This window comes from Poecilia mexicana, unplaced genomic scaffold, assembly GCF_051168715.1.
Source record: "Poecilia mexicana isolate PSO_F unplaced genomic scaffold, ASM5116871v1 scaffold_9, whole genome shotgun sequence".
NCBI classification, from domain to species: Eukaryota; Metazoa; Chordata; class Actinopteri; order Cyprinodontiformes; family Poeciliidae; genus Poecilia; species Poecilia mexicana.
Window position 1 is genome coordinate 24,991,598 of NW_028263378.1, and position 22,071 is coordinate 25,013,668.

The 22,071-nt window shown below is 42.7% G+C and overlaps 1 protein-coding gene and 1 long non-coding RNA gene across 2 annotated transcripts; both read right to left on the reverse strand.

Annotated features, from left to right (window-relative positions):
* Positions 1–651: 651 nt before the first annotated feature.
* On the reverse strand, positions 652–12,436 carry rflna (refilin A). The gene is made up of 4 exons (XM_015003747.2): positions 12,149–12,436; positions 11,699–12,063; positions 3,627–3,736; positions 652–3,548 (listed from the first exon to the last, which is right to left on the reverse strand). The coding sequence occupies exons 2-4, from the start codon at positions 11,915–11,917 to the stop codon at positions 3,215–3,217; spliced, it is 663 nt and encodes a 220-aa protein (XP_014859233.1). The 5' UTR covers positions 11,918–12,063; positions 12,149–12,436; the 3' UTR covers positions 652–3,214.
* Positions 12,437–18,549: 6,113 nt separating this feature from the next.
* Positions 18,550–21,091, reverse strand: LOC148157722 (uncharacterized). The gene is made up of 2 exons (XR_015764286.1): positions 19,714–21,091; positions 18,550–19,226 (listed from the first exon to the last, which is right to left on the reverse strand). It is a non-coding gene; the product is annotated as an uncharacterized LOC148157722 (long non-coding RNA).
* Positions 21,092–22,071: the final 980 nt, after the last annotated feature.

Here is a 22,071-nt window from a genome sequence, read left to right on the forward strand (position 1 = left end):
ATGTCTTAAGATGTTGCCATTATGTCCACATAAAGTTGACTGCTGATGCTGCCACTCAAAGTTCCTAGTTAAGATCAAATAAGGCCAGAAGAGCATCTGCTACATCAGAAATCAAGAAGGTGAACAAATGCTAAATATATACTTAAACCAAAACAACAAATAAAATTGTTATAATGTATTAAGTAGATTACCTATGTCATTCTTTAGGAAATTTTAACTGTTTTTGTTTTGTGAAACCAGAGAATCGTGCTTTCTGATGTTCCTCGCCACTCCACCAGGGGGCGCCTCAGTCCTGTTTAACTGGCACAATGATGTGAGCGTCTGTGGAGAGAGACCCGAGGCGCTGGTCCAAAACTCTGCGCCACTGCTCTGCTGCATGAGCTGCTGTTGTTTTAGTTGCAGTCTGATATTAATGCCTGTGCACTCGGTACCACTGGCACCTCGATATACAGACTCTGGGTCCACACTTCTGAAGTGTGGCGAACCCCACGATTGTGGAGAATCAACAAAATATTCCTTACAGCTAAAATATGTTACTATTCTGTATTAACTTACTGAACTGACATAAGTTATTTATTTATTTGGGGTGAAACTGATAGGAGCTCATCAGTTTCCACGTTTCAAAAACAAATACTCAAACAGCTGGAACGGTTTGGGAATCGGCTTGTTTCTTTTTTATTATTCATTAAGGTTATACATCTTCTTAAATAATACCTCTCATTGGAACTGGAACAATGATTGACGTACAAAAATATAAAGAGAATTATGAAGTGCCTTGATGCCACATATACAATAGGACAATATTTTACAGTATCAAATGTTATGTCAAGTGTTAGACAAAAAAAAAAGAGAAAATTATCACACATAAAACCACCAAGGTATTAAATATAAGATCTGTCGGCTTTCTTCCATCAGAACCAAACGTCTCACAGACCGTCAACTCAAGGCGAACTCAAACCTCCCAGGAACTTCTGGCTTGGTAGGAAAAATCAAAAACCTCAGCGAGAACTATTTCCCTTTTCTTACATATTCATTCTTTGCAAATATTTCTTCTTTCTCAGCTCTTTCTATCTACATACTGTTGTCCCCTCAGTGCCATCCGTCTCACTGCACTGCCTCCACTTTGACCCGGAGGTTCCCTCAAACTAGGCATGGGCCAGGACGTTAAAATGCGGTGCTACCATGGCAACAGCACCCAGATTTATATGCTAATTTCCCAAATGATGATGTGTGAACACAAGTGATCTGTGCCACTCCTTTGCTTCCACACCCAAGTTTCCAAGCAGCCAAACTTGTCTTTTTTTTTTTTCCTTTTGGCCTTCTTTCAGGCAGCTGTGTGGCAGTGTGCAGCACCTTCTGGTAGCTACAGCACTTTCTCTGGCATCTCATGCCCACTTCAAATAATAATAATCCTACAAAAACAACAAAAAAGACAAACTCCAAACCTCACCAGAAAAGAGGAATACATATTTGTAATAAAACACCACGGAGGTAAAGTCTGAATAGTTGTCCTATTCAGCAACCTGAAAAAATAAAATAAAATGGGGAGATCTCATGTGGCTTCATGGCTCTGCTTTGGACATACTGGATGTGGAGACAAAAACTACGTACACACACTGGATCAGAAATGGCTCCACACCGATAATTTCATGGAATATAAAATAAGATTTGCAAGTAATATTAGTTTTAACATCCAATTAAGTTCTTTCTGTTTTCAAAAACCTCAACATTTATTTTACACATTACATCAGGGAGTTTTTACATGTAAATGATTGTCTTAAATGTATTTAACTCTCTTGGTGCCTTTATTTAGCATACTCTCAGACTAGCTGGTCCTGAAGAACGAAGCTAACGGCAACATTGTCCCGACTGCGTTGGGTGGTTTTTCACGTGACGAGGCTCGTTGGAGGCGGTCCGTTACCAGTGATCTTCCTGTATGAAACATGTACTGAGCAGAGAACATGTTCAGGTCAGGGTAACTATACGGCACAAAAATAAAGCAGAGTCAAGATCGCTAAATTAGCGTTTAAGTTTAAATTTAGTGTTATTACTAAAGATGAGTCACGTTCCATTCAGATCTGTTTTCCACAGGAAGCTTATTGGTGTTGCACTTCCACCGACCGAACAGTCATTGATGTAAATTCAAACGTGACATGATTTAAATAGTTTATAAATGAGTTTTTGCATTGGCCACTATGATCTGTTGTTGAATTTGTTTTAAAATGGAAGAAATTAGCTTTGGTCTCAGCTCCTCTCAAACTAGCTGCTAGCCTCTGTGCCCAACTGTTCTGGATTCATACTAAATAAATTTGCTCCCTTGTCTTTAGTTTTTATTTCCTGTGTGAAATAAGCTCACCTTTCCTAAATGGCCCTTCCCTCCACTTTTCCCTTAAGTTCAGACAATGTAGTCTTACAGCCACACAGTCCCAAGTAATTCTAGTTTCTACATTTTAATAAATAAAACTAAGTCAGCCTAATTTCTGTGACCACCGTTTTCATCGCAGCCCTTCAGCGCCAACAAGATATGATCCTGTCTACCAAGTTCAAAATAGTAAGCTGAGTTGGTGATTATCTGGCGTGGGTTTCAGATCACCGTGTGCTCGGGTCCTCAGTTTCACCTCGGCTGACGAGGAGAGATGCTGCTCAGGGTCGCTTGTGGAGTTTTTGGTCTCCAGCGTATGGAGTTACTCAAAGGAAATAAACTATTTTTGGTCCACTTTTCAGACGCAGCACAGAAATTCCCCACCACTACGCCAGGTCCTCTGAGGGAACTGCGACATGTAGAAAACAAGTGCAATAGAGCCATATTCAGAACACTTTGCATCGGTATGACTGGGTAAAAATCCACAGCATGTGTCTATTTTTTTTTTTTCCCTTTTCTCTATATACAGACACCAGGAATCTGAAAGTTACCGTCACCAAGACTCCAGTCCCACCAGAAGGGGGAGCACGGGCCCTGAGCTTGTTAGCTCTCGTACTAAATAAGACATTAGTCACTGCAGGGCAGCTGCAGAGCACCAACGGCCCCATTCAAGAAAATCAAAAATACTCTGACTCCCAGATTAAGAGCGGGGGTTTAAAACTCCAAGCACTTCTCTTTCGGTGTGGATCTGTCCAAATTCCTTATCGTGAGAAAAACACACTATTTTTTTTTTTTTAAAAAAGGTAAAAGTTCAAATGAAGTATGAAGTCCCCTTGATGGCGCCATGTAGCCCTACAGGTCCTCTGTGTAAATGACGCAGGGGCTCGTGTCCTCGCTGGACTCCAGCTGCACCGTGGACACGAACCAGCGGCGGGCGCCCGTGGGGTTGTAGTTGAGGGTGGTGCGGTAAGTGTTCTTGGCGTGTTTTGGGTAGATGATGGTGGTGCTCTGGTAGCTGACGGGCTTCTGCCGCGGCTCCAGGTACACCTGCGTCTTGTAGCTTCTCCAAGTGCAGTTCTGCACCGCCACCACCGTCTCGCTGAAGGAAGTGGGCATGGGAACCGGGGCGCACACCACCCGGTCTCGGTAGTGCTTGTCGGAGTCGTACTTGACCGCAGACGTGCACCTGAAAGGGAGAGGGGGGAGCGTTTAGGAACGTGTCGGCGGTTAGGTGAGCGAGAGAACCGACTGCATGATGACTGACTTGATTTCCTGCTCCGGTTTGGTGTTGACCTCGATGCTCTCTCCGTAGAACACCGGGTGCATGCGAGACTTCGGGTCTGTTCCTGCACAGTTCAGCAGGAGGTAGGGCAGCTGTGGGAAGTGGGAAAAAAAATAAAACATGACTCACTTTCTCACAGCTCCATGTAAGACCTGTTGAAATACTTTTTATGTAGAAATTCTTGTAAAAAAAAAAAAAGAAAGAAGAGAAATGCAGCCTTTTTGATGGGTTTCAACAGAGTGAACTACCCAGGTTAACAACCCCGTTGACCCCACCCCCACTCCGCAAACACTCCCAGGGGAGAACTGTCATAGCACTCATCCAGCAAGTTTGCCCTTATTATATTTTCAAGCTAATATTTCTTCCTTTTAAACACCACAAAAAACTTTTATTCTGCCAGCAGGTGGCAGTAGCGTTAGCAGTCTCCAAACTAATCAAATTTTCTGTTATACTCCCACGTTTTAAAGACTTTCAATGAGGTCCCAGAGACAATTACTGGGTTACTCAAAGTACTGCCCATCCCACACCTGTTTCTGGAAGGAAGCCCGGTACGTTGTTTTTAATATGCTTTTAAGAAAGGTGAATTCAGTTGGTTGTAAAATCTCTCCAGTTTTAAACTTGGAAGCAACTTCAAACTTGTGTTCACGATTCCTTTCTTTTAAATCGGCGTGAGTTCTTTGGATTACATGATGTATTTACTGCATATCATCATTTTTCTTAAACAATGGCCTAAGTGATATCTCCCACCCCACCTCCCAAAATAAAATGACTTTCTTGCCTAAATTGTCTTCTGGCAAAAATGTACTTTGGCCATTATTTTAGTAAGGTGATTATATTCAGGGTGTTCGTTCATTGATTTGTGTTATTTTCCCAGTTTTCCTTTAATTGCACTTTAATGTTTAAAATAGCACATTTGAACCTCAAATTTAATCTCTAACATATATGCATTGGCATATGTGCTATTTTGAAAAGTACCAATCCATCCAGCACCAAGACTGGGACAAAAATCTTCATATCTGTCCCTGGATGGATTTGCAAACTTTGATCTGACTTTCTGTGAGACTATTGGAGCAATAACCTCTTCCTCTCTGCGTGACATTTCAGTCCATGTTTACATATTTGCTTAAACAAAACATTTAACTCAAGTGTTAAATGAGAGAGGCTCGCAGAGCATCATCATCTGGGCTCTCCCAGTTTGTTTGAAGGCATATAATCTTTTTTTCTGTAAACTTCTGACTTTGAAGAAAGTAATTAAATAGTAAAAAAAAAAAAAAAGTTCCATCTCTCAATATTCTGATATAGTAAATTGTGATAATGTTGGTAATTTTACCTGACCTAAATCAGATAAAGTTTACTCTAATATCAGACAGAGAGAAAACAAAATGTTATGTTTCTTATTAGTGTATGCAAATATCTGGATTCCTCCACAGATGTACATAGCATGACTATAACTGTAATAATTATTGCCATATTTCATATTACCAGCAGAAGGAATAATCGATGCTTTTCTGTTTGAAACACAAGCAATTGGTGTTTGGTATTGATATTTCTTACCATCGTGAAACCCGGCCGTTATTACTTAAGGTAACACTTTGAGAATTTCAAACTAGCCTTTGCCTAATATAAAATTAGAGGAAAAAATGTCAAGAAAAGTAAGGGAGCGTGTCTGTGGTGCCGCTCGGAGCCGAGTGGAGTGAAGGAAACGGGTAATGAGGTGATAGAGAAGTGACACAGCAAAGATCAGCAGGGAAGGTCAACGCTAAAGTTTAAAACAACAACCGCACCAGCGGTGGAGACGCCGCGTGCTGCTCCGTCTCACTTTGCTCATTCGCTTGGAGATTATTTTTCTGTTTTCTTAACCTGGCCTTCCTTTAATGGCGGCTCTGGCTGCCTCTAATGATTTTAATGACAGACCAATCGGACGTCACTTCAAAAAAGTAGATCAAAATGACGGCCTTTACATAAATCTTATTAGCTGTAAATAGTTAAATACAATCAGAACTTAAGTTTGAGGTGGAGTAAAGTATTGAAGATGTCTTTATTTGGATCACTTAGTCTTTAAACACACACACACACACACACACACACACACACAAAAAGCAGCAGACTGAAAAAAATGAGGAAGTTCCAGGGTTTTTTTTTTTTCATTTCAGATTCAACAATCTGAGAACAGACACTCTTTTTAAGATTTATTTTCAATCCACTTGCTGCAAAGAAAGCAGGGAAGGCTTCTGTTAGAAGGGTTGTGTTTAACGTCAGTCAAACTGTCCACATGCAGCTCAGCGTGCGGCTTAACCTGTCACCCTCTCTGCTCCTAGTTACACCCAGTGGGGAACATTTGAAGAAACCACAAAATTACAATGTAAACTGTGAGGATTTCTCCAGAATTTCATGTAGGGCTAACAGGCAGACAGGAAACCAGATGAATGCTAGTAGCTGCATCGCTACCGGACAGATAAAGGTAGCAGCAGATTTTATCAGACTGTGGTCAAGAACCAATTCCACAGATCCAAACAAATTTCATCCTAACAGATATAAATTAGATTGTACTTTATTCTGATTTTGCTTTTGCTCCAGAGGTCAAAAATATTGGACCTTACTTCTTTGCAAAATAGCTCAAGCTCAGTCAGATTGGGAGGAAAGTGTCTGTGTGCATCGATTTCCATGTCTTTGCACAGACTCTCGGTTAAAGCTGCACAATATATTGTGAGTATCGCGGTATCAGTGTCTGCAATATGCACATCACAAAGGACTACTCAGAGTGCGATACTATTTTTAATAGTTCTTAAGTGCGACGCAGATGACATTGCTAAAAATGCTGAAGGTCACGTAAAGTAGGCAGACTGGACCAGAGGTGGGTGACATGGATCTTAGCGTGGCATTTTGTGGTACTATTGTGATCATGATAAAGATTATGATAAAATCCTTTATTACTTGTTTTTTAAGTAACAGTTTGGCTGTTACTTAAGAAGAAATCAAAAATAACATTTACGATCATGTCTGTTTTAGTTTTCATCTTATTTACCATCAACAACTGAAATTTGTCAGGACGACAACAAATCAACAATTATTATGATAAATTCTTCATGGTAAATGACAAAATGTATAACTTCTTTTTCAGTCGGTTCTCCCACCTGAGCTCTATGTCTCTGCAGCTCCACCAGAGTCACCACTGACCTTTGGCCTGCTCTCCTGATGAAAGCGCTCCCTGCCCAGCTTGTCCCATCAGGTGAACGTTTTGCAGCTGTACCGTTCTCTTGCTCTTTTCGAGGTGATTGATCGAACACTGTTCCACACCAAAGCTGGGTACATTGTTTTATAACCTAACCCTGTCATAAATTTCTCCTCAGCTTTTCTGCCTGACCTGTCTGCTTTGTGACGCCATTTGAACCGTCAGAACAGCTCCATTTATGCCGAGATTAAATCACACAAAGGAGGAGCACCCTGTTTACTGCTGAGGAGACTCCTAAAGGCGACCGGCTACACTGGGTTTTATTTAGGGGTAGCACCGCAAAGGGAGCTGAATACTAATCTCAACAGAATACCTTAATCTTTGCGGTTGTAATTTGAAGTGGGAACACGAAGAGGTTAAAGGGGAAAATTTTGCGAGCTACCGTAAGACTGCAGGCGAGGTCACAACAACAAATTTTGCTGGACGATAAATTGTCCTGGAAGTTATTGCGATAAACGATAAATGTTGTTTTGAGACGAGAAATTATATATTAATGCAAAAACACATTGTTAAAGATCAATAAACGTTAAATTCTAGTGAACATTGAAGACTTGAACTGGAAGACATTTTAAATATCCAAAATAAATAAACAAGATACAGAAACAACAAATAAAATTAATTATAAAGTCTCTGTAAACAAAATTGTCCTTCAAAAACAAGGGGCTAGTTGAGACCAAAGCATCAGACTGAAGACTTTTAACATCCAGTTTTTGGTAGAAGAAGAGAAAAGAGAACGAAACAGTAAATCATGGAAAAGGAAATTATTAACCTCGTTTTAATTTATTGTGCGATTAATCGGTGTATTGCTTATTGCGACAAGTAAGAGTCAAGTATTTCTCTGACATTGTCCCACATCGTAGGTACAAGTGCTCTGGTTGGTGGAGATCTGCCTCTCTGCAGCTCTCGGGTTACACACACAGGAGGCCGTCACATGCCGTGGCCCGGCCGCGCATGCCGCCAGAAGAGACGAGCAAGAGCAGGCCAAGGGCGGCAGCGCTCCCTCTCTGAGCTGCGGTGCAGCTGCTGGACTCGCCGCCGAGGCCCGAACGAAGCGAGTCGACAGGCAGCTCGTTTTCTGCCGTGACCTGAACACGCTGTACGGGTGTGTGCGATCGGCTTTCCCTTTGCTGCTGCCTGCGGCACGCACGATGACGAGCACGAGCAGAGGGGCCTTCCGGTGCGGCTGTTTCTCCGCAGAGATTTCTGGCAAAGCAAACACTGGTGAAAGGAGGGCAGTCACCTCTAAAGGCAGCGTGTCACCTCGACAAAAGCAGAAACCCCGCCTGGAAGCCCAGAATAAATGGTCTGCAGCTGAGCAGTCCAGAGTTCACACAATGCACAATGCACAATGCAGAGCCGGCCGCTGAGGGCGGAGCGGCGCCAAGCAAAACACAGATTTCCAGCTGCCGGCTGTTCTTTACGGCAAAAGCCTCTGACTTTACATCCTGTGTTTGCTCTGAATTTGATGGAAGTGCGTGAAACTATTTAGGAGCAGTAATGAAACTCGACGCGAGCTCAGGGCTCTCCTTCGGCCTGGAGCGAAACTCAGAGCAGTGCCGCTTCCACGCCGTCTGGAAAAGGCTGCAGTCTGATTTCAGCAGTTTTTGGAGAAGAATGGAGAAGGGAAACAGGAATTTGGAAAATTGTTTGTATTTCCAGGTTTTGTTCCTGATCCTCCTCTCTAAATCTTCTCTCCTTCCTTTCTCGTGTCATTTGTTCTTTCTTTGTGCCATTACTTCTTTCCTTCCCTGTGTTCTTCCTCCAACTTTTCTCCTACTTCCATGCTTTTCTTCTTCTTCCCTTAATTCTGTCCATCTTTGCATCATTCCTTCCTTGAGCCCTTCCATCCTTTGCTTCTATTGTTTTGTAAAGTTTTTCTTAGACATTCATTTCTTCCTTCCTTCCTCCCTCAAACTTCGTCTTGCCCCCCTTCTTTACTTCCTTCCTTCTTTTCCTATGCATCTTCCTTTTGTCTTTCCTTTTGTTTCCTGACATGGGTCCTACAGCCTTCTCGTTCTGTGGTCTTCCTTCCTTCTTTCTTTTCTTCCTTCATTCCATCCTAGACTTCCTGCCTTTCTCACTACCTTCCTTCCTCCCTGCCTACTATAGAAATATCTTCCATGAACTCATAGTGAACTTTATTATGTTTTATGCAAAATCAACATAACTGACTGAGAAGTCTAGAAATATCTGGAATCTGTGCAGTAAAAGGTGTTGATCTGGCTTAAAGTTGACCAGATCATCACACATCGTCTATGCATCTGAAGTTATGAACATCTTTGTGTGGAAAAACAGAAAGCTGTTTGGTATCTACACACCTTGAACGTCAGCCAGGTTAGTGAACAGATGGGCTGTCTGAACATTCATCTGTGTTTAGAAGCTGGAGGTCATCAAACACTTATGCAACAGGTTGCTGCTGCTCGGACAAACCCCCTGCACCCCAAAATAGAGCTGGTGGGGGGAGGAAGGGGATTGTTCTTCTGCGGCATGTGAAAACAACACAAAAACACACCAGGAAATGTGTAAAACGTGTACTGCACACACACACACACACACACACACACACAAAGGGAGCCAAGTCCAGTAGAGGCTGACATTTGGAAGAGCCGGACTGATCCGAGCTTCCAGAGTTTCCAGAGGATTCAGAGTTTCCTGTCAGGCTCCAGCAGACGGACGCTCTGCTGCAGAAACTCTGCTTTTCTGTTGCCTCCTTCACACACTTCAGCCGTCACCTGGACCTGCGCAGGCATGTTCCGGGAGGCTTCGGGAACCGGGAGTGACCTGCATTAGACTTTCCCTCACCATCCGCCCCAAGGGGTGGCGTGTGACACACGGGTCACTGCGGGATGCCTCGTTAAAATTCATTCTCGTTCACTTTGGAAAACGAGAAAACGTTTGCAGTTGCCATTAATCAAATCCTGTCATTTCTATTTGGTGGGGGAGGCAGAGGGCTGGAGAGGGCGACCGTCCTCAGCTGAATAAGTGCTTCAACATGCACCGACTCTGTGGATAATTGATAGCAAACATCTCTGGGAGAATAACGTTGATTTGTGCATGTGAATGTCTGCTGGTGCAGAGAGCGTCAGCAACATTCAGAGGATTAGAAGTACAAACCAAATGCAGCGTCTTTTTGCTTTTCTGAAGCATTGCTGGATGATCGCAGAGCCAAATGAGTAGAAGTCGTTTACTCCCAAATAAGGCGTGTCTGGAGCGTAATAATATCAGATGATTAGAGCATGTTTGGTAACTTTGATTTCGCTCATGAGATTCAAATGATTGCACTAATCAATAATATAATTTCCTCATAATGTTTCTGCATGGCATAAAGCTACAACATGACCCAAATTCCTGTTACTCACATAACAGAAACTCAACTTATTTTTGCAACAACTGGAAAATGATTATCATATCTTAACTAAAGAAACAATGTTTGACAGAAATTGTCAAAAAATTTTATAATATCGATACCAAGTCCGTATCGGTATTGGATTGATAATAGCGTGGTAACATCGATACTTTAGTTTCAGACTTTGCGGTTCAGTTTCTCAACACCACCTCAAAAAAAATATTTTTTTTCTAAATTTTCTCTCAAAAGATCATTTATTTTCCACTTTGCTTATTGAGGAAAAGATGCACACAAATCTGTTCAGTTCTATTGTTTGTTTATCTTCAAACATTACTAACATATTTTGTAGACGCCTGTAAGCTTTGTTCAAATTCTGTCCTCAGTTTCAACAAAATAATTCAAAGAGAAAACCACAAAAACACCTACATGTCAGAAGTCTGATGATATCTCAAACTTAGAAAGTATTGGTATCTGTATCGGTATCAGCAATACTGGCTCTGTTCTGGTATCGTTTCAAAACCAAAATATGCAGCACACCTCTACGACGTTGTGCTGCATGCATGCATGTTATTCATTTCTTTCACTTTTAGCTAAATTTCTCTCTGTAACAGACTTCTCTGAGCCAGCTGAGCAGCAACAGGTAGGGGAGGGGTTCTCTCAAATTCTCTGGTCTCTCGTTAAAAGAACCATAAACTTTAGGAAGGATATGATTTAAAATTGGAAGCTGTAATTTCCTGCAACTATTTTTTTAAATTATTATTATTATTTTTCTACTTAATGACGTCAAAGAGGACGAACAAATCATTTCTGGTTAAACGGATCAGTCAGAATAAGCCTGGAAATGTTAAAGGAGGTGCACGCTGCTTCTCTGCAAACAGGTTGGGGAGGTCCAGATCTGTTTTACAAGCAATTAGCCTGTAGGAACAGGTTTCAACAGAAATCTCCTGAGGGGTTTGTGTACAGATGCAGGAGAGCACAAGGCCCACTGATTGCATCTGATTCATCAGAAAATCCCAAGCAAAAATCTCTAGTAATCACTGGTTAGTGTTAAACTCACTTTCAGTTAAGCTGGAGCTTTATGTTAGTCTGCTACGAAATAATAAAAGTAAAAAAAAAGCCATTGAAAGTCTCATCTGGAGGGGACACCTTGGAGGCCCCGGACCCCATGTCCCTGATGCCTCCTAATGAGGGGCCGGTGGCATCTCCACCGTGAGAGCCAGATCAGAGGTTTGCAACTTAGGAATTCAGAGAGAGAGAGAGAGAGAGCTTCCAGATGTGAGAGAGGGAACTGATTTGAACGTCTGTTTCTGTTCAAACGCTAAAATCCTCTCACATTTTCACTTTGTCCCCCGTCAGACCTGTCATTATCATGATTATCATGAAGTAAATCACAGTAAAATTGCATTTAGGTGTCTGTAAAATAAAAAAAATCAATAATAACCAGCTCACAGATGAGACAGTAGAGTGGTTTCTTACCAGCTTGCCCTCTCTGCTCTCCTTTCTGTAACATCCATGATTGCTGTCGACGGGCGTCGCGCAGCCGCCGGAGCGCGACTCGATCAGAGCCGGAGACAGCGAGCAGAAGGGCGGACTGGGACTGGGGGGCAAGCCCGAGTCCGGACTGTCGAGCAGCCCTTCACGGTTCTTTCCTTTGAGGCTCTCATCCATCGCTTGTAAATGTAGGTGCCCCACCATTTCTGGGACAGCAGAGTTGGAAAAAGCCCCTAGACAAAGTGGACCTGCAGGTTTCTTCTTTTTCTTCTTCTTCTTTTATTGCGAAAATCTCCCCCAAACTGGCGCGCTGAGAAGAAATAATCCCTTTTAACTTCTGAATAAGGTTTCTGCATGAAGAAAGTGAGATTCAAACATCAGAGATTCAACCAGTTATTACACTGCATTTATTTCTCTTCAAATTATAGCGCCTACCTGCGCGTCGAGAATGCTCGAGTTTAATCCAGAAAAATATTCCAAATTTTGGAAAATAAACCAGGAGACGCAATTTTAATGTCGCTTTTCTTCATTAAAAAAAGAGAAACTCTCTAGAAGAAGAAAAAATCCAAGCGTGAGTCTGGCATCGATCTGGATGAGCTCCTCTCCTTCGCTCCGCACTGATTTAGTGTTTCAGCGGACTGTGTGCTCTCAGGAGGAGAGCTCCCTCTTGATCAGCCTGCCCCTCTCTCTTTCTCTTTCTCTCTCTCTCTTTCTCTCTCTCTCGTACCTGGATCCAGTCCAGCCCCTCATGATCTGGATCAGTTCCACGCACCACCGACAGGGGCGAGCGCGTCTCCCGCTGTGCAGTTTGGAGGCTGTAAACAAATGAACCAGGTGGCTGTTGGTTAGCTACCACCTTTATAGTTATTAGCCTACATTTTTAATTTATGCAATATCTATCTATCTATCTATCTATCTATCTATCTATCTATCTATCTATCTATCTATCTATCTATCTATCTATCTATCTATCTATCTATCTATCTATCTATCTATCTATCTATCTGCTATGTATATCAGTAGATCTAGTCAGGCTGTTTGATTTCTTTTTTTCCATTTTTCTTAATTAAAAATAAACTTTGATAAACGTGTCAGCAAAAGACAAAATAAAAGATCTAACACACAGAGCTACAGAGTTTCTTACTATGAATGAGATTACAATTCATTGTATGGCTTCTTCTACTGGACTTTTCCTTCCACTCAACTTTCCCCTAACGTGCCTGGACGCAGTTTTTTGTGAACACACCAGCTTCACTAGGGTTTCTGTGTCAGACAACCGTCGAGTCAGGACTTTGTGTTTATATAAGCATGATAGCATTGTATGAAAAACTGTATGTGTTCCTACAAAATAAATTCTTCTAGGAAATCAAAAATGAACAGGATAAATGCATAAAACATGTCACTGTGTTCAGTGCATCTGTATCATATAGAAGTGCATCATTCCAATACAAATGAACTTTCCAAATATTCTCTGTTTTATGAAGATGCACCTGTGCAAAGCTGGATCCTCTGCAAGTGGATTAACATGAGACTCATGTTCTTTAGCACTCAAACTCATTTCTATTCAAGCCTGGATTTAAAAACCCACTGTAGCATCATCAAAGAATTAAAATGTGGCCACATTCAGAACATCTGATATAGAAAGTTTTCTTATTTGCTTATAATCGAATCGCTCCTCCTTCAAAAAGGCCGCACAAAAACAGAAGTGGCGATTATTACTGGACATTTATTTTATCTTCTCTGTATTAAGTCAATAAGAGGAAGGTTAAGAAGTTCCTCTATGTGTGTGTGCATGTGTGTGTGTGTGTGTGTGTGTGCGTGTGTGCGTGTGTGTGTGTGTGTCTGACTATGCAGACTGGTGTATTTCAGGACTGGGTGGAGATGGGTGGGAACGCTTCATCCACCAGTAACCAAATAGGTTGTGTTGCACACCACTCACAGAAAATCACACACGCTCACACACACACATACACACACACGCAGGCAGGGCAGTGAAAACAGAGCTGAGCAGACAGAAATCACCAGGGTTTCTACGGGACAAAGATCTCAACCTTTTGTCGCAGGTTTGCTCCCACTTGTACCTGCTGGTGCTCTTCCTCGCTGCCGCCGCCGCTCTAAAGCAGAACAAACATGAAAGGCAGCATAGAAGCAGCTGACTGAGCTTCTTGATGGTCTACCAGCTCTCCATGGTGATCACCACGACCTTTCAGGGAGATCAGTGTGTGATGCTTCCTCCAGTGTCCTGTATAAACTACGACCTCTTTGTTTGTCTGGGTTGTGCGTGTGCTTAATGGCATCCTTCATAAGCATGTGCAGCTGCAATCATGTTTGGAGGGAAATGTTTTGCCTCCTCTGCGCCGGCGACTGGGAGCCCTCAGCAGGAAGCAGCACAGCAAGGTTTTTACTGCCGTTCCCTGCGAGTCAGGTGTGTGTTTGTGTCATCGGCTCCATCTTAAACAGGCCATCATGTCGATCCTCAGGCATTTGGAGGATTGTGCTGGGATCTGGTACAGATTAGCCTCGGCACACTCGAGCGTGCTTTTTGTGGGAGAAAGCGTGTTTGTGAGCACGTCTAAGCTGCAGATGAAGAAGTCGGGAAACCTCAGGAAGAGGCTGTAGTGACTCTGCTGGGTTTGGATTCAGTGTTACATGAACATTAGTCTCTTCACACTGCTGTGGACGGATGGAACCAAAGCTTTGGTTCTGAACTACCTCTGGTTCTTGGGGGGTGGAAACGTGTTGTTAATCTTTCCAAAATGAATAATAACAACCTAACATACTGGAAAAGTGCTGGAGAACAATGAACCAGGAACAAATTATGGTGATGCTCCATTTAGGTCTAAAGTTAGAACTTATATATACCAAAGCTTTTATCTATACAAACTAAAGCCTTTGTTCACCAACATTTGAAAAAAAAAAAGTCATCTTGTGTCCCCTAAGTTGAAACATTACTAAGAGTGACTGTATTTTTTAAAATTAACTTTTGCTTCAAGACTTCACTGTAATGAGGCGACTTGTAACAACGAAGCTTTTGATGTCTTTGCTTATTGAATGTTACACCAAGAAGGAGTCAGCTTAACGGGTCACAGGCAAGAAAAAAAAAAGGTATTCGCTGTGACAGAGCCTGCTCAATGTTTTCTCCATGTGCCTTCATTCATCAGGCAGCTGGATTACTCTCTGAAAGGCCGCGATCAATCATTTTTCAGGATAACAGCCTGGATATCTGTTTTGTACTTCTCATTCCTCCAGTTAAAAGTTCCTCAGACCCGTGACCTTTCCGCCGCGGCTGCCAAACCCGCTGCATTTTTGAGCAGGCACCTTTTAGCGTTTTTGTGGGAGATGATTGAGGAGCTTTGCAATCAGACTTCTTCAGTCGAGGGTTTCAGATCCCAGGAGAGATCGGGACGGAGACAGAGTCGAGGGGAGGACAGCCAAGTTGTCTGCTGATGAATCATTGTGCGGCGCTCCATCATCCTTTCCTGTCTCAGAGCTGTCCTGCCTGCACACACACAGGCAGAACCAGGACCGACGCAAAAAGAAAAAGAACCCGTCCTATTATTTGATCTCCTAGACGTTTCACTTTTTAAAACGTGTCACAGTGAAAACGCCTGACTCGTGGTTCCTGTTCTGCTGCGACGCTGCTGGGGCCGGGTGGCAGGTCACAGGTGATGCCAGGCCTATTTGCTTGCCACAGCTGAAAAACGGACGTGCGCTGGAATCGGTCCTCGGTTTTTCACGTCCACATTTTTAAAGCGCAGTCCACATTCTTTCTGGAGGCGTGTTGCTCTCGGCGCACGTAGGCGTGCGCACCTGCTGTCTGGAAAAGTTCTTATTGTAAACAAACCACAAAGAGGCCCGTCCTGGCAGGACAGTTGTTTTGATCTGCCGGGGAACGTCACTGTGGTTTCCACACACACTCGCTCGCTAAGCCAGGAGTCCTCCCCATCTCACATAGGTGTCCGTCCTCCGTGCTGTTTTCACACAATGTACTCATAAAAAACAAGCTGCACTCCTGTTTTACTGAGCTAAAAGGTTGCTCAGTAGAAGAGGAACCTTTTAGCTACGTGGTGGTCGGGGGCGGCAAATTTCAAATATGCCATCCAGATCTCAGCCTTGAATCCTCACATCTGTGGGGTTTCGGTAACATCTGGTTTTAATGTTTTTTAGATGCTTCCCAAATGGAGAAGACAGTCCACACCATGTTGCTTTCTCAGTCACCGTCAAGGTTTCTCTCCCTTAGTCGGTTGTGATCTAAAGGTTGATCCATCACAACGTCACAAGTCATTAGGATCATGTTCAGTTCAATCCAAATCAGTTAGCTTAATGCATATAGTCGATGCTCAGTGGGCCTCTGCTTATTCACAGCTCAGTGTTCGTGGATTCACCTGTGATTTTTCTGTGGAACATGACTCCAAATTATTTGCAGAGAATTTGACTATTCACAGATTTTATTTTGTAGAAGATATCTAGAGCATTCAAAAGAAAATTCAAAAGATTAGGAAGCGGAAATGCCTTGGTGCAATGCAACTTGACATGCTACTGGCTGGCAGTCCAGGAACGCCAGCTCATTTTCTGTGGCACTGATTGGCTGATTGGCTGATCCCCATGAGCAGAAATAAGGAAGACTGTAGATATTAGCTTCTAATGCTAGGGCTGCTTCTACTGTGGGTTTAAATGCGTATTAAGCTATACCAATAGGCAGTTATAAGCATTTTTAGAGGGGCATATTCAGGTGTTTCAGTTTCTTAAGGTTTTGCTGTGGTCTCTAACTGTGAGGATTTGAGTTTTCTGTGTGTTTACTTTAGTTTCTGTGTCAGTTGAGTCTCGTGTTGCCCCCCTTAATTGATCCCAGCTGTGTCTCGTTCCCCTGATTACCCTCTATGTATTTAATCTCACCTGTGTCTCTTGTTCCTTGTCGGGTCCTCCATTGTCTCTAGAAGTATTTTCCAGTTGCAACAAGTTCTGAGCTCCTTGCCTTCTGCTCACATGTGCTGCCTGGATTTTATGCATTGTCATTAAACCATCATTTTCTCTACTACCTGGGTCTACTGCGTCTACCTCACCATTCCACAACTGCAAAACATGACTTGTACTTGTGAATACTTGGGCTTTGCTGTAATGAGATTCACAATGTAATTTCATAAAATCTAATTATAAAACAAATTCAAATAAATCAGATGAATTAAATTGTATTTTGGGAGTTAGAAATAGATTGTGCTTCATGTATAAGGTTTCTCAGCAATGTGGCCCCACAGTAATCTACTCAGAGCAGGATTGTTCTTGATCTGTCAATATTATATGTAACAATAAGTAAGCCGTTAAGTCGTTGAAATGGACGTTGATGCTGGGAGTTCAATCTTCATTGAAAAAACTTTAGTAAAATGTAATTTAGAAATCCTATTTAGGGTAATTGGGCCATAAATGTGTCTAACTCCAAAAACAAACTTTATTCAAGATTTTAGGGTTTGAAGTTTGATGACTTGATTAGATATTAAAGTCTTTTTGGATAAATCTGATGAAGCATAAGCAACATAGCACTATAAATGTATCCAGTGTTAGTCAGTGTATATATAAAACAAAGAGTACTTGTCCAGGTATCAGACCTGTTGGAACGCCATTATAAACTCTAACATAGGAGGGTTTTTTTTTGCCATTGTTTGGACCGATAACAGTTCATTCACATCACTGAATCTCGACAGACCGCTGATCCAGTGATCTGTGTGAACGCCCACCACGTGTACCGTGACATGTGGAAGAAAAATGTCATCAGTCAGGAAAAACAACGGGATTTATTGATCATCCCCCAGCTTTGATGAGCTTTGAAATTTGGTTTGTTTTCAGTGAGAAACATTTTCCGGAGCCGCATCCTCTCGGCTTTCTGAGGGGATCGGTTCGCATGCGTATCAGCGCATAGCACACGGTGACCTCCTAACAGCAGCCGCCCCTCAGGCTCCACAGCTGCTGGCTTTGCATGCTAGCAGCTCGTTGACTCTCAGCTGTAATCAGAGTGATTCACCTGCGTGCCACTTCCTCTGACATTTGCGCTCACATGCAACTTTCTGCGAAGCGGTCGATAGGTACACGCAACACCTGCTCCGCTTAACGCACAGCAGTGAGATATGCGATTGTCGAAGCGATAAGGCTTCACATGCCAATCCATACTCTGCGGGGAAACTCGGGGAGAGACAGTCAATAGTCTGTCTCCGCTTTGAGATACGCCTGGCGCACATGAGTCACCGTCCTGTCAAACAAATACTAAACAAATACCAGTGTGCGGGCAGTGTCGCTGGTGTCCAAACCATAAAACAGAAACAAGGACGGAGATGTAATCTGTGCTTTGTGCGAGAGTGTTGATCCTCTGTGTTATTTATTGACCGCTGGAGGTGCGCGGCGGTCACGCTGAGAAGCCGGACGCACAAACGCAGAGCGCAGGAAAGGTCACAGCGGGGGCAGAGGACAGAGGGACACCGGCTGTTTATGTTTCTGTCCCATTCGTCTTCCTTCAGATGCTGTCCACACGCTGCTGCCTTTCCACCGCGCTCTTTGTGCTCCTGCGGTGTAAACAAGCCCCGCACTCTATTCCTGGGAGCAGCCCAGCCTGTTTGCTTTCTGCGTGTTTGCTCAGGCTGTGAGTGTTAGCTCTGCGCAGGTAGCTAAGGGCACCAAATCTGATCCAACAAATCTGAGGTGAATGTAAACATGACAGCAGCTCGCCACAGAGACGCGATATTTATTACCCTGGGATTGAACCGCTGCGATTGGGACCCGGTTACAGGGATATCAAGCAAACCGGGATTTCCTCTTGAGTGACATGGGGATTTATTCCCTGCAGTATCTTTTCTCTTGCTTGGGAAACACTTTAAACTCCCACATCCAAAGTGATTTGTGCTGCTGCCAAGCAGACAGCACCCCTTGTGCTCTGCCATCAGCGAGGGTTATATTTCCCATAGTGCTTTGTGTTTGCCTTTTTGCCTTTCGGGGATGGAATGACAAGTGTGGACCACCCATGTCTGCTTTTGCCTTCAACGGGGATGGGGAAAAAAAACTCTCTCCAGCTTCAGTATATGTGTGTGTAAAATCATAAGCTCTTGTTTACAAATGCATGCTTGCCAGCGTGATGAGCCAAATTCTGAAAGGTTGACATCGTAATAAGAGATAATTGACTCCATTTTTTCCCCCTTACCTTAAACAAATATTTATTCAAGAGATGTTGGAAAAGGCCGCAGGCAAAAAGTCAAAAAGTTATTTTACTCCTTTGACTTAATCTTCTGAAAGGTCTGCCTGAATGAGTCAGCTCTGCTGCTTAATCTATTTAACCATCACTTACCTGATTGGATCTTTTGCTTAAGGAGGAATTCCCCGACTTGTTATGGATTAACTGTGCAAGTTTGATCTGTGCATGTAGACAAAGTCTTGCTGAATTCTCTTCACTGACTGGGTGCAGCGTTGGACGCTGCATCGAAGATCTGCCATCCGTCCTGAGCAATCAGCAGTTCTGCAGTTCCCTTTTTCTCTAAAATGTAGAACAATAAAAACAGAGTACAGAAGATCCAGGTTGAGCCTGTGGTTGGAAAGTTCATGTGGACAGTTATTCATAAACTAATCATTGCCCAGGAAGCAGAAGAACCGCAACGAGATGCACTCTGGTGACAGAACTTGTACTAGACTCTGTCCCGCGTCGCTGCAGCTTCGTCACCTTAAATAGATGGATGGCATGATCTTTTGGATGCATTCACTTCTTCTTTAAACAATAAATCAACATCGATTTTTGTTTTCACACCGTTATGCATCTAATTTGCATTTCAACGACACGTAAATGTGCCATCATTACCTTTCTTGGCATTTGATTCTGCAACTTACAAAATCTGATTTAAAGCAGTTTTTTTACACTTAGCTTCTTAACACAGCGCTGTTTTAAAAATTCATTCAAATAAACAGAAACGTCGCAGCATTTTCCAAAACTACTAAATCAACTGAATCACTCACTCAGAATCACTCACCTCCCGATTGTTTGAAGTGGCTGCAGCTGCAAGACATTCCAACCTGTTTACTGATTAAACTCAGCAAAAAAAAATAAAATTTTAAAGGTTTTGTCAGCATTAGTGGGCTTCATTTAACAGTTGTCAGTCTGGAAAGCAGGTTCAAGCCGCCACTCGGACCCGTGACGGCCGTACGCTTTACTTTTTCGCAAAAAAAACGATTCTCGTAATATGTGAAGCTAGATTTTAAGAAACGTGAAACAGCAGCTGACAGACCAAAACAGAAACAGATAAGTTCTTGGAATTCTGTTCCTTGTTTCTGCATGTAAACAGCTTTTAAGTCAACATGTCAAAGCAGATCTTTGGACAGGCACACAATTACTTATTGACTAGGTGAATTTCTTGGAAACTTGAACATTTGTCTTTGAAAAACACAGAGCAATAATGGAGTCTGGGTAACTGGGTCAAGTGCAGGGGTAGTTTTAAGTGGCAAACAGAGAGTGCATCACCAAACTGTGTTTATCTAATACCTTTGAATGAAAGTCCTGTTGGATTTTAAAGATAAGAGATGGATTTTGTCTTCATTTCAAAGTCAGCCATGCAGCTAACTTCTACTTAACAAGTGGAAGCTTTTATTAAGTACTAAGCTGAAAGAGAAGGATTAGGCTTTCAGGAGACGGTCTTGTCAGTTGTCCACCAGTGGGCTCCAGTTCCCATGAAGCTAATTAACGTACTGTCAACGACATCGGATTTTACTGCTGCACAGACATATGCAAGAAACCTGCCCCGTAAAATCCACAAAAACACATTTCAGACGTTTGGGGGAGTATTCATCAGACCATCCCATTCGAAAGCGCTTCACTTTAGAACGAGTGCCCGCAATAAGTATGGATTGTAAAAATGATTCGAGAATCTCAGAGTGCTGACGGAGCTTTCGGTCTCCCGTTGACGGAGGCTTGTTAGTCAGACACGTCTGCAGTGACACACGCTGTTGTTTTGTGCAGCTGGTGTCTGGCCTCAGGCCTTCAGAGCCATGCATCTTTGAGCTGTTGCTCAACACAGCTGTGGATAAACAGGCTGTGTTTAGATCCCCGTGTCTCAACCTGTGCACACACAGGGACACACTTGCAGCAAAGAAACAAACCGGGATGTGTGGAATGGGTGTATTAGCAGTGCCACACCAAAAAAAAAACAAAAAAATCCCTCTTGCCCCGACTTGTACGATTGAGTGAAATTGCTCTGTTGCACTCCCATTCAGTGTAACAACATGAAGGCACCTCTGTAGCTTTCAGCTTAGTCATGCAAGTGTGTTGGTGTAAGTATGGAAAGGGAACACGTGGACTTGCTGTTCTGCATAAAAGAAAGACGACGAGGAAAGACGAGCAGGAGCCGGGAAGCAGTGCAGTTCACTGAGTGAGCTAAGATGCTGAAGCTGAAATCGTAAAGAGATTTTCAGCTTGAGTTCAGTTTCATGATGAGTCAGATTACAAGAAAAAAATAAATTCTTTCAGTCTTACCAACAGATGTGTTTTAAAAGAGGCGGGGTGCGTGCTGGACATGGACCTTCTCGCTGCAAGGCAACTGCGCAGTCCCCACATGACTGCACACAGCTCAGTTAAGCACTATGGTTAACACCTTCAATGTTTGCACACTACTTTGACTAGAATTATTTTGTTTACTGCGGTTTGATTTCATTCTGCCAGCAGCGGACAAACAGGTGTCTCTGGTGGTAATTGGTGATAGCTGAGGATTTTCAGGATGGAAGACAATAATCTGGTGAAACTTATTCCACAAACGCACCACGTCCCAGGAAGGTATTTCCAAAAAAGCAGGTCAACCAGTGCAATCACAATATTTGTGATGGAGTCCTCTGACTCACTCTGACTGAAGAAATGATCCGGTTCCTAACTTTGATTTGTTTTGGACACAAAGGAAGTACTTGTTTTACCAGACAAGTATGTTGACAAAGATGTTCCGCCACTTATCAGTTCAAATACACTGAAGTGAGCTTATAAGTAAGTTATTATAAGTAAAATTCCTTTAACCACAGAGAAACATGTCATTTAGCAGTAAGTGTATAGAAAGGTGGATAAATCCTCAGGATGATGGAAGTCTAAAACCCTGCCCAATTTTTGTTCCAAATTCGCAAATTAAACTGGGATAAGATGCTAATATTAGTAGAGGGCGAGAGGCGGGGTCACCCTGGGCAGGTCGCCGGTCTGTCGCAGGGCGCCTTCATTCTCTTACAACTTTATCGTATTGCTATGACTTTGTTCTTGCAATTTTATGACTTTATTCTCATAATTTTATTTGTTTTGATTTTTTAAAAGTAAAGTGGTGTCAAAAAATATATATATAGATAGATATAGATATAGAGTT